A 12,500-nucleotide genomic window follows, 5' to 3' on the forward strand; every position below is an offset into this window, starting at 1 on the left:
TATTAATGCACTTTTAAATAACATAATTACACATAGAGGGATGCATTTACGACTATATTAAAGTCGCTAATAGGGATTCTATATTTAATGGTAGATTCTTGATATGTGAGTAATGATCCGTTAGAGTTCAGTAACTGATGAACTAAGACTTTATTATATATATATATATATATTATATTATATATATAGGTTATATATATATATATATATATATTATAGTGGTAATGAATGTGATGTTGACTCACAGGTTCGGCAGGAGTCCGCCATGTTGTCGCTCCGCAGCTCAGTCCTCCTCCTCTTGTTGTTGTTGTTGTTGATTCTGTCGGTGTATTGATCGTTATTTACTCTCAGTTTGTCGGTAAAATCGGTGAAAACTGTGAAAGTTTCTCTCCGGTCCAAACGGTCCGACAGCTACTTCCGCCCTGAGGTTTGAAAGCTCCCGCTGCGCTCTGATTGGCCGAGCGACCAGCCGCCCTCCCATTGGCTGAGACGTCGCCGCGGGGGATTCTGGTCAATGTATTTTCCTGTCTACAACCGGAACAAACGCTTGATTAACTTTATATTGAGTTGATTGTATTCATATTTTTTATTAACTGTGTTATTTTTAGACGGTTGTGACATCAATGAGTCTTTGTTTGATCTTTTATTTCTATTTATTTTCATTTTTAATATTTGATGAGTCTCCGGTGGTTGTTTCCGTGTTGCCATAGCAACGGAGTCACCTCCAGCCGCAGGTGATGCTAGCTGTGATGCTAACAGTTAACTGCTAGTTTTCACCTGTAAACATCGATCCGACGGCAGGTATTGATACCTGATGACGTCACAGATCAATATGAAGAATCCTCCCCTTCACCTGGAGACGGTAAGAGACAGCTAACGATGCTAACTGCTAACGGCAGGCTAACAGCAGCTAATGCTATTTTTTTCTAGCATTAGCTAGTGCTAATTGTAGCATTCTAGAATTCTAGCAGCGTCCTCCACGCGAAGCTGTGATCTAACTGACGTGCTGTTCGTTTCTTCTGATGCTGCTTGAGATGGTTGATAGGAAAGAAACACACCTGTCTGTATGAGACCTTAGCTTCAGCTGTTAGCTTAGCTTCAGCTGTTAGCCTAGCTCTTCCTGTTAGCCTAGCTTCAGCTGTTAGCTTAGCTTCAGCTTTTAGCCTAGCTCTTTCTGTAAAATTAGCTTCAGCTGTTAACCTAGCTCTTTCGGTTAACTTAGCTTTAGCTGTTAGCTTAGCTCTTTCTGTTAGCTTAGCTTCAGCTGTTAGCCTAGCTCTTTCTGTTAGCGTAGCTTTAGCTATAAGCCTTGCTCTTTCTGTTAGCTTAGCTTCAGCTGATAGCCTAGCTCTTTCTGTTAGCTTTGCTTCAGCTGTTAGCCTAGCTCTTTCTGTTAGCTTAGCTTCAGCTGTTAGCCTAGCTCTTTCTGTTAGCATAGCTTTAGCTGTAAGCCTAGCTCTTTCTGTTAGCTTAGCTTCAGCTGATAGCCTAGCTCTTTCTGTTAGCTTTGCTTCAGCTGTTAGCCTAGCCCTTTTTGTTAGTGTAGCTTCAGCTGTTAGCCTAGCTCTTTTTGTTAGCTTAGCTTCAGCTGATAGCCTAGCTCTTTCTGTTAGCTGAGCTTCAGCTGTTAGCTTTACTTTCAGCCAGACAGGAAGATGAAAGGTGTTTTTTCAAAATACTAATATTTAATATAATTTAATTTAAAATGTTTCCTCAAACATATTAAACATGATAATGAGTCAGCTGATGTTTACAGGTCTGACCTGTCAGGTGCAACATGTCTGACGCTGCTCAAGGTGAGGAGGAGGAGCAGGTGGAGGAGGCGGGGCCTCAGGGGGCGGGGCCTAAGGCGGCAGACATCGAGGAGTTAACGTCAGCAGGTCACAAAGCGCTGCAGGACGGACGCACTGAGCGCGCTCTGAGCTGCTTCCACGCCGCGCTGGACGCTGCAGCACAGGTGAGACTGCTGGGGTCAGAGGTCAGACAGGTGATTGGCAGGCTCTCTGCTCAGTTGTTAATCTCCCACGATGCTTTGCCCCAGCTGCAGGACTCCCGGGTACGGCGAGCCTGCCTCTTTAACCTCGGCGCCGCCTATGTGGCGGCGGGCCGGCCTCAGGAGGGGCAGGACTTCCTGCGGCGAGCTCAGCCGGGTCCGAAGGCCGACCGGCTCCCGGACCTGCAATTCAACCTGGCGCTGGCCCACGATGCACTGGGGCGGAGCCAGGAGGCCGCCACCCACTTCCTGCGGGCAGCGCAGCTGTACCGGTCGCAGGGAGACGGCGGCGGCGAGGGAGACGCCTGCAGTGCCATGAGCCACTGCTACAGCAGAGACCAGGTCAGAACCAGAACCACAACTAGAACCACAACCACAACCACAACCACAACTAGAACCACAACCACAACCAGAACCAGAACTAGAACCACAACCACAACTAGAACCACAACCACATCTAGAACCACAACCACAACCAGAGCCAGAACCAGAACCAGAACCAGAACTAGAACCACATCTAGAACCACAACTAGAACCACAACCAGAACTAGAATGGAACTGCACTTATATAGCGCTTTTCTAGCCGCTTTGCGACCACTCAAAGCTCTTTACACTACAGACTGACTCATCCAACCATTCACACACACATTCATCCTGGTGGCAGGTTACCCTAAACGCTGCCACCTGCCACCATTGGGAATTCATTCACACACTGATGAATGCAGCATCAGGAGCCATTTGGGGTTCAGTATCTTGCTCAAGCATACTTCGACACGCTGTGACGGTCAGGGATCGAACCACCAACCCTCCGGTTGGGGGGCAACCCACTCTACCAGCTGAGCCACAGCCGCCCCAGAACCAGAACTAGAACCAAAACCACAACCAGAACCAGAACTAGTGTGTGTGTGTGTGTGTGTGTGTAGGACTGGACTCTGGCGGTTCAGGGTTTTCTGAGGGCTGCAGAGAGCTACAAGGTGGCGGCCATGTTGGATTCTGCAGCCGACGCCCTCAAAGAGGCAGGAAGTCACATGACCCAGTCGGATCAGTTCAAGCGTGATGACATCATCGGCGTGCTGACAGAGTGCCTTAGTTTGACAGAAAGCATCACGGAGCCGAGGATTCTGGGTAACCACTGTTATTAACCCTTAAAACTCACCTGTTCTTTACAGTAACATGTTTTATTATTCATAAACAATGGAACCATGGAAATCTGTGGACCCGTCTGGTGAGGGGGAAGTTCAGGTGGCGCTGGCCCAGGTGTTCAGGTGTCTCAGGTGTTCAGGTGTCTCAGGAGTTTAGGTGTCTCGGGTGTTCAGGTGTCTCAGTAGTTCAGGTGTCTCAGGTGTTCAGGTGTCTCAGGTGTCTCAGGAGTTCAGGTGTCTCAGTAGTTCAGGTGTCTCAGGTGTTCAGGTGTCTCAGGTGTCTCAGGAGTTCAGGTGTCTCAGGAGTTCAGGTGTCTTAGGTGTTCAGGTGTCTCAGGAGTTCAGGTGTCTCAGGAGTTCAGGTGTCTCAGGTGTTCAGGTGTCCAGGTGTTCAGGTGTTCAGGTGTTCAGGTGTCACAGGAGTTCAGGTGTTCAGGTGTTTCAGGAGTTCAGGAGTCTCAGGTGTCTCAGGAGTTCAGGAGTCTCAGGTGTTCAGGTGTCACAGGAGTTCAGGTGTCTCAGGTGTTCAGGTGTCTCAGGAGTTCAGGTGTCTCAGGTGTATTAGGTGTCTCAGGAGTTCAGGAGTCTCAGGTATTCAGGTGTCTCAGGAGTTCAGGAGTCTCAGATGTTCAGGAGTTCAGGAGTCTCAGTTGTTCAGGTGTTCAGGTGTATTAGGTGTCTCAGGAGTTCAGGAGTCTCAGGTGTTCAGGTGTCTCAGGAGTTCAGATGTTCAGGTGTATTAGGTGTCTCAGGAGTTCAGGAGTCTCAGGTGTTCAGGTGTCTCAGGAGTTCAGGTTTGCCTGACAGGTCAGAGGTCTACCTGGCTGTCTCTCTACCTGTCTGTCTCTATCTGTCTATCTCTCTACCTGCCTGTGTATCTCCCTACCTGTCTGTCTCTACCTGTCAGATTAGATTGATGACCTGTATGCTGTCCGTTGTCCAGGTGAGCTGTACCTGTCGGTGGGCGTGTCTTACTGCCGGCTCAGGTGTTTCCAGGAGGCGGTGCAGTGTTTCCAGGTGGCTCTGGGCCCTGCAGCCCAGCAGCCCCCCCTGCTGGCCCGAGTCCTGCACAACCTGGGAGCTGCCCTCAACGCTGTGGGCCAGTTCACACCTGCTGTAGGCTACCACCGACAGGCCGCCGCCCTCTACGGTCAGGCCCCGCCCCCACCTGTCCTTCACCTGTCCTTCACCTGTCCTTCACCTGTCCATCACCTGTCCTCCACCTGTCCACCATCTGTCAACTACCTGTCCTCCACCTGTCCTTCACCTGTCCTTCACCTGTCCACCTGTCCATCACCTGTCTTTCACCTGTCAACCACCTGTCCTTTACCTGTCAGGCCCCGCCCCCACCTGTCCTCCACCTGTCCCTCACCTGTCCACCTGTCCATCACCTGTCCTCCACCTGTTCTTCACCTGTCCACCACCTGTCCTTCACCTGTCCATCACCTGTCCACCACCTGTCCTTCACCTGTACTCCACCTGTCCGTCCCCTGCAGGCTCTCTGGGTTGCCGTGGGGACCAGGCGAGGTGTTTCAGTAACCTGGCGGTGGCGTGCTCTGGGCTGGGAGACGACGAGGACGCAGCAGAGAGTCTCCTTCACGCTCTGCAGGGCTTCAGAGACACACGTCAGTCTCTCCACCTGTCTGTCTCTACCTGTCTGTCTCTACCTGTCTATCTCTACCTGTCTGTCTCTACCTGTCTATCTCTACCTGTCTGTCTCTACCTGTCTATCTCTCTACCTGAGAGTCTCCTTCACGCTCTGCAGGGCTTCAGAGACATACGTCAGTCTCTCTACCTGTCTGTCTCTACCTGTCTATCTCTACCTGTCTATCTCTCTACCTGTCTATCTCTACCTGTCTATCTCTCTACCTGTCTGTCTCTACCTATCTATCTCTACCTGTCTATCTCTCTACCTGAGAGTCTCCTTCACGCTCTGCAGGGCTTCAGAGACACACGTCAGTCTCTCTACCTGTCTGTCTCTCTACCTGTCTGTCTCTCCACCTGTCTGTCTCTCCACCTGTCTGTCTCTACCTGTCTGTCTCTACCTGTCTATCTCTCTACCTGTCTGTCTATACCTGTCTGTCTCTATCTGTCTGTCGCCACCTGTCTGTCTCTACCTGTCTATCTCTACCTGTCTGTCTCTACCTGTCTATCTCTCTACCTGAGAGTGTCCTTCACGCTCAGCAGGGCTTCAGAGACACACGTCAGTCTGAAAACATGTTTACTGGTTATTAATGTAAACAACAATTATGTACCTGTCTATCTCTCTACCTGTCTGTCTCTACCTGTCTGTCTCTCCACCTGTCTGTCTCCAGAGGACCACCTGGCCCAGGTGCAGGTGTGTGAGTCGTTGGCAGAGTGTTACCTGAAGCAGAAGAAGCACCAGAAAGCTGTCTCACTGTATAAACAGGCCCTAACGGCCCTGTCTCACTGCCAGGTAACAACACCTGTCCTCCAATAATACCTCTGTCCTCCTGCAGCCAATCACAGCTCTGTGTTCCTCAGGTGAGTTCTGCTGCTGTTGGAGATCGTCTGGTGGAGCGTCTGACTGCAGCTCTGCAGGTAAACTCTTTACTGACAGAAGTCAACTGTACTTTTGCTGTTTAACTCATTCAGCGCTCCTTTTTTCAGAGGCCACGCCCACTCAGGCCACGCCCCCCAGGCAGACACCTGCTCAGGTAACAGCCAATCAGCTCCAAGGCCCCTCTGACACACCTGAGACAGAAACACACGATCTGAGCGTTCAGTTATTAATACTCCGCCTCCTCACAGGAACAGTGACATCACAGACAGAGCATCCAATCAGCAGCCAGATGGTCAGAGGGGGGAGGGGCAAGTCTCACCTGTCCCAGGTAGAAACAGGAAGAATACACACACACACATAAGCACTGAAAGTGTGTGATGTAAACTAACAGTCAGTGTGTAAACAGCAGGGGGCGGAGCCTCTGAGCCACCTGAGTACACCGTACCTGGACCACACAGGTGACACACCTGTTATTACCTGTTATTGATCATTTATTACGACTACGACCTCAGGTGAGTTTCTGTTGTTTACATGTTTCCATCTCTGTTTCCAGTTCGCTCCAGTCAGACCACCTGCAGCACAGTGAGTCACCTGTACACCTGAACACCTGTACACCTATACACCTGTACACCTGAAAACCGGTTACACCTGGTACACCTGAACACCTGTACACCTGAACACTTGTACACCTGGTACACCTGTACACCTGTAAACTTGTACACCTGTACACCTGAACACTGTTACACCTGTGCACCTGAACACCTGTAGATCTGAACTCCTGTTACACCTGTACACCTGTACACCTGTAGATCTGAACACCTGAACACCTGTACACCTGAAAACCTGTTACACCTGGTACACCTGTACATCAGAACACCTGTTACACCTGTACATCTGGTACACCTGGTACACCTGTACACGTGGAACACCTTTTCAATAAAAATTACCTATGTGTGTTTCCAGGTGAGCTGTGGTCGGACACAGAGAACAGGTAACTAATAAAAAACAATGAAGATTCTAGTCAAAGACGAACGGAGCTGAATCTGATTGTTCTTTGTTTTCTTTCAGTGAAACCTCATTGGTCCAGGAGGCAGAGGCCCCGCCCTCCCCCCCTGCTGACATCAGAGAGGCCACGCCCCCCGCCGCCAGGTGGAGGTCTCGGTTCTGCTCCCTGATGTAGACTCACCTGATGTAGACTCACCTGAGTCAGCAAAAACTGCTGCTCTCACCACATAAATACTGTAGAATACCGTAAAAAAACTATAAAAAACTATAAAATACTGTATAATTACAGTAATCACAGACAGTCAGACAGACAGACAGACAGACAGGTAGCAGTATGGATGACTGAAATAGTCGATGCTTTTATTTTGATGATTAAAAAAGGAAGTGACTTTAATAAACTTTCAAACACTGAAATTGATCAATTGATGGTTCTTCGGGGTCTTCAGGGTCCTTTAGGGTTCTTGAGCAGAGAGGAAGAGGACTGGGGGGTCTGAGCTGCTGATCAGGTGACTCTGACTCTTTATTTACTTGAATATTAATATAAATATAAATATTAATGTGTTTATTGTTGCAGTGTTGTTGTTTGTCCAGCAGGCAGCGCTGCCATATGTTTACAGTGAGTCAGCCGTTTACCGTGACCTTTGACCTCCTGTCCGACTGCAGCGCTAATGTTAGCGTTAGCACGCTGGTTCTAAAATCAGACAGAGGACCCCGAGATGACATCACCGTCAGCCAATCAGAGCGCAGACAGGCTGCCGACCAATCAGAGTGCAGACAATAAGAACAGCTGCAACCAGAGTCACATTACACACACACACACACACACACACACAGATACACACAAACACACACACTTTGAACTAAACACACACACACACACACTTTGAACTAAACACACACACACACAGACAAACTTTTATTGTGAAACTCGTTTTTATTGTTCAAGTAGAAAAATAAACATCTTATTTACATCAAATATACAAACTGTGACTTCCTGTCAACAAACATTAAAAACAGCAGCAGCAGCAGACGTTGGAGCGCTGCGGCCCTGAGCGCCGCCTGGCAGGAACACGAAGTCTCAGAACACCGGCAGCGGGCTGACGGCGTCCTGATCCACCTGCAGACAGAACACAGGGGTTAGAAAACACCTCGCCACCGCCAAGGTCGTCTCTGCGAGCGCTGCGGCCGGCGCCGTCTCACCTCGCTGTAGGCGGGGGGAGGGGGGTAGAGCTGCGGCGCCCTCATGAAGAGCCCGCCGTCGTCCTCGCCGTCGTCCTCGGCGCCATCGTAGTCGTGCAGCAGCGGCGTGCTGTCGACGCGCAGGTGGCGGTGGATGTTGCTGTAGCTGGGCGGCGCCGAGGGGAAGGACGCCCAGCTGGAGGCGGAGTCCGCCGTGCTGCTCATGCTGCTCGTCCTGCTGCCCACGCCGCCGGACGCCATCGTACCGATGACCAGCGGCAGCTCCACGCTCAGCTTCTCACTGCCAGGTATGTGCAGGTAGATCTGAGGGGGAGGAGCCTGATTACCTCATTATATATTCACAGGTAGATCTGAGGGGGAGGAGCCTGATTACCTCATTATATATCCACAGGTAGATCTGAGGGGGAGGAGCCTGATTACCTCATTATATATTCACAGCCAGATCTGAGGGGGAGGAGCCTGATTACTTCATTATATATTCACAGGTAGATCTGAGGTGGAGGAGCCTGATTACCTCATTATATATTCACAGGTAGATCTGAGGGGGAGGAGCCTGATTACCTCATTATATATTCACAGGTAGATCTGAGGGGGAGGAGCCTGATTACCTCATTATATATCCACAGGTAGATCTGAGGGGGAGGAGCCTGATAACCTCATTATATATTCACAGCCAGATCTGAGGGGGAGGAGCCTGATTACCTCATTATATATTCACAGGTAGATCTGAGGTGGAGGAGCCTGATTACCTCATTATATATTCACAGGTAGATCTGAGGGGGAGGAGCCTGATTACCTCATTATATATTCACAGGTAGATCTGAGGGGGAGGAGCCTGATTACCTCATTATATATTCACAGGTAGATCTGAGGGGGAGGAGCCTGATTACCTCATTATATATTCACAGGTCGATCTGAGGGGGAGGGGCCTTTTCTAGTTTTGGGAGTCCGCCATCTTTAGTGTGAAAGCTAAGCACTCTCTGATACATGAGGCCCCTGATGATGTCATGACCCGATGACGTCATGACCTGATGACATCACGGCGACTCACCATGAGGGCGTAGTCGACCTTGATGATGTCACAGCTGAGCAGCGAGGGTCTCAGTTTGGGGACCCGGATGGTTTTTCCCTGCCACATGTCGCACATCCCCGAGATGATGTGGTTCCCTCGCACCGCCGACAGCTTCTCACGGGACTCCTGCAACGAGACAGACAGGTCAGACACGTCGGACCGCCGGACGCTCGCCGCCAGGACGCGGTCGGACAGGAAGTGGGCGGGGCGTCACCTTGGCGTGCCCGTTGGCGAGGTAGGAGTGCTTGGCGATGATGGCGGCCTTGGGCACGACGATGCGGGAACACGTGTTCTCGAACTTGGCGTTGATGCAGATGTCCTCGCCCTGGCAGAAGCCCTTCCTGTCGATCTGAGCGCTGATGGACACGGCGCCGTCCGGGATGAACAGACACGTCACCTTCTTCTGGCCGCAGGCGGCCGCCGGAGCCTGAGGGTCAATAATCAATAATCAATAACTGATAGAGAGATAACTGATTATTATTGATCAGATCTGTGAGGTGTTGTTGTTGTTATTGTTGTGGTTATGTTGTTGTTGTTATGTCGTTGTTGTTATGTCGTTGTTGTTGAGTTGTTGTTGTTGTGTTGTGGTTATGTTGTTGTTGTTATGTCGTTGTTGTTGTTTTTGTGTTGTGGTTATGTCGTTGTTGTTATGTCATTGTTGTCATGTCGTTGTTGTTATGTCGTTGTTGTTATGTCGTTGTTGTTATGTCGTTGTTGTTGAGTTGTTGTTATGTTGTTGTTGTTGTTATGTTGTTGTTGTTGTTATGTTGTGGTTATGTCGTGGTTGTTAAGTCGTTGTTGTTGTTGAGTTGTTGTTGTTGTTGTTGTTGTGTTGTGGTTATGTCGTGGTTGTTATGTCGTTGTTGTTATGTCGTTGTTGTTATGTCGTTGTTGTTGTTATGTCGTTGTTGTTATGTCGTTGTTGTTGTTATGTTGTTGTTGTTGTTGTGTTGTTGTTGTTGTTATGTTGTGGTTATGTCGTGGTTGTTAAGTCGTTGTTGTTGAGTTGTTGTTGTTGTTGTTGTTGTGTTGTGGTTATGTCGTGGTTGTTATGTCGTGGTTGTTATGTCGTTGTTGTTATGTCGTTGTTGTTATGTCGTTGTTGTTGTTATGTCGTTGTTGTTATGTCGTTGTTGTTGTTATGTTGTTGTTGTTGTTGTTGTGTTGTGGTTATGTCGTGGTTGTTATGTCGTGGTTGTTATGTCGTTGTTGTTATGTCGTTGTTGTTGTTATGTCGTTGTTGTTATGTCGTTGTTGTTGTTATGTTGTTGTTGTTGTTGTTGTGTTGTTTACCAGCAGGTCGGGGCGGTTCACGTCGAGCGGCTCCTCCACCTCAAACTCTTTCTCACACCGCAAAGCATTGTGGGACGGCCGGTCGAGCTCCGCCCGCACGTAGTAACGGACAGAACCGAACCGTCCTCGGTAGGACGACACCAGGCGCCTGCAGCCAGAACACAGCTGATCAATACCTGATCAGTACCTGATCAGTAGTAATCAATACCTGATCACTACCTGATCAGTAGTAATCAATACTTGATCAATACCTGATCAGTACCTGATCAGTAGTAATCAATACCTGATCAGTACCTGATCAGTACCTGATCATTTATTTATCAGTAATAATCAATAACCTACTCTGGTCCCAATTTTTGATCAGTAATAATCACTAAGTGATCAATACCTGATCAGCAGTAATCAATAACTTACCCTGGTTCCGGCAGCTCGAAGCCGAAGGTGAAACTGTAGATTTTATTCGGCTGCAGCACAAAAAATCCGTCTGAATCTGAAACACACAAAGATTATTATTATTATTATTATTATTATTGCTATTTATTATTATTATTACTATTATTATTATTATTATTACTATTATTATTATTATTCTTTTTATTTTTATTATTATTATTATTATTATTATTATTACTATTATTATTATTATTATTATTACTATTATTATAATTATTCTTTTTATTTTTATTATTATTATTATTATTATTATTATTATTATAATTATTATTATTATTATTATTATTATTATTATTACTATTATTATTATTATTATTATTATTATTCTTTTCATTTTTATTATTATTATTATTATTATTATTCTTTTCATTTTTATTATTATTATTATTATTATTATTATTATAAATAGTTATTACTGATAGCTCTGGACAGCTGCTCCTCCTCGTACCGGAGGTTATTATTGATAATTATTATGATATATTAATATGAATAGTTATTATTGATTATTGATTATATTTACCTGTGGAGAGGTGCTCCTCCAGCCGCAGCTCCTCCTCGTACCGGAGGTACTCCTCCTCCTGGCTCCGGTTCTTGCGGCTCTTGGCTCCCCGGTGCTCCACTCTGGCGCAGCCGGCGGCGGTGACGGTGAGGCGGCGCAGCGGAGCGGGATGAGCCGCCTGGAGCTCCACGGAGCCGGACAGCTTGTCCCCGCTGCAGTAGAAGGAGCGGCCCGGGTCCGACAGCTGCAGCCGGAACACCGGCAGCCGGGAGGCGGGCAGGAGCACCATCAGGACCGGGACCAGGACCGGGAGGACCGGGACTAGGAGCAGAGGACCGGGAGGACCGGGAGGACCGGGACTAGGAGCAGAGGACCGGGAGGACCGGGAGGACCGGGACTAGGAGCAGAGGACCGGGAGGACCGGGAGGACCGGGACTAGGAGCAGAGGACCGGGACTAGGACCAGAGGACCGGGAGGACCGGGACGAGGACCAGAGGACCGGGACTAGGACCAGAGGACCGGGAGGACCGGGACGAGGACCAGAGGACCAGAGGACCGGGAGGACCGGGACTAGGAGCAGCGGGCAGTAAAGAGTTAAAAGAGTCAGTGTGTGTGTGTGTGTTGGTGGGGGACCGGGAGCTTTATACCGGGTCGGGGTGCCCGGGGAGGGGGAGGGGGAGGGGGGGTGTCCCGGTGTCCCGGTGTCCCGTTACCCCTCACCGGGCTCCACGTGCCGGTACCGAGCCGCCACATGGCCGAGCTCTCTGATTGGTCGGCGGAGGCTGACCGGCAGAAAGCAGCCAATCAGAGCGCAGAGAGGACGCGTGCACAGGGCGTGCTGCGAGGGGGCGGGGCCTGAGGGGCATGAGGGGGCGGGGCTTAAAGCTGTGACCTGATTCAGAAACTCAGAGGTTATTATTAATAAATCTATTTATACTATTATTATTATCACCTAGACATATTTAAACTGTTATTATTATTATTATGACCCAGATATATTATTATTATTATTATTATTATTTTTATTATTATTATTATTAAAGATTATTATAACCGATATATATTTATACTATAGTATTATTATGATTTTAATATTATAATAAGTATTATTATAATTATTATTATAATAATTATGATATTATTATTAGAGATTAAAGATTATAATAACTCAAAGACATATTTATACTTTTTTATTCTAACTCATAACAACAGCTGCACAAACGTCTTTATATTAATAAATCAGTGAAATGTGAACTGTCGAGTCATCGGATCAGAATAGAAACAGAACAATAACAACAGCTGCTGGAGTTTATTTACAT

At 48.1% G+C, this 12,500-nt stretch overlaps 4 protein-coding genes across 4 annotated transcripts in view; 1 reads left to right on the forward strand and 3 right to left on the reverse strand.

Annotated features, from left to right (window-relative positions):
• iqgap3 (IQ motif containing GTPase activating protein 3) overlaps nucleotides 1–384 on the reverse strand; it is a 24,124-nt gene extending 23,740 nt beyond the window's left edge. The window contains exon 1 of the mRNA XM_059339870.1: nucleotides 246–384. Coding sequence (XP_059195853.1) covers nucleotides 246–267 — 22 coding nt within the window. The 5' untranslated portion in view covers nucleotides 268–384. The remainder of the gene's footprint in view (nucleotides 1–245) is intronic.
• Nucleotides 385–1,825: 1,441 nt separating this feature from the next.
• LOC131976100 (tetratricopeptide repeat protein 24) lies at nucleotides 1,826–6,932 on the forward strand (the record flags this gene model as incomplete). Its single annotated transcript, XM_059339014.1, has 11 exons — nucleotides 1,826–1,957; nucleotides 2,042–2,335; nucleotides 2,917–3,118; nucleotides 4,079–4,285; nucleotides 4,632–4,760; nucleotides 5,451–5,572; nucleotides 5,641–5,697; nucleotides 5,752–5,794; nucleotides 5,889–5,987; nucleotides 6,623–6,650; nucleotides 6,728–6,932. Coding segments are annotated over 11 exons (1,425 nt in total), but the record flags the coding sequence as incomplete, so codon positions are not given.
• A 674-nt stretch (nucleotides 6,933–7,606) lies between these two features.
• Nucleotides 7,607–11,487, reverse strand: LOC131976800 (thioredoxin-interacting protein-like). Its single transcript, XM_059339963.1, has 7 exons — nucleotides 11,203–11,487; nucleotides 10,644–10,719; nucleotides 10,230–10,377; nucleotides 9,151–9,363; nucleotides 8,916–9,062; nucleotides 7,865–8,167; nucleotides 7,607–7,781 (listed from the first exon to the last, which is right to left on the reverse strand). The coding sequence occupies exons 1-7, from the start codon at nucleotides 11,468–11,470 to the stop codon at nucleotides 7,743–7,745; spliced, it is 1,194 nt and encodes a 397-aa protein (XP_059195946.1). The 5' UTR covers nucleotides 11,471–11,487; the 3' UTR covers nucleotides 7,607–7,742.
• An 827-nt stretch (nucleotides 11,488–12,314) lies between these two features.
• The window catches only part of bnipl (BCL2 interacting protein like), a 7,096-nt gene continuing 6,910 nt past the window's right edge, over nucleotides 12,315–12,500 (reverse strand). The window contains exon 8 of the mRNA XM_059339015.1: nucleotides 12,315–12,500. This exon is cut by the window's right edge and continues 1,029 nt beyond it. The gene's annotated coding sequence lies outside the window, so the exon portion shown is untranslated.

Source organism: Centropristis striata, chromosome 8, assembly GCF_030273125.1.
Source record: "Centropristis striata isolate RG_2023a ecotype Rhode Island chromosome 8, C.striata_1.0, whole genome shotgun sequence".
NCBI classification, from domain to species: domain Eukaryota; kingdom Metazoa; phylum Chordata; class Actinopteri; order Perciformes; family Serranidae; genus Centropristis; species Centropristis striata.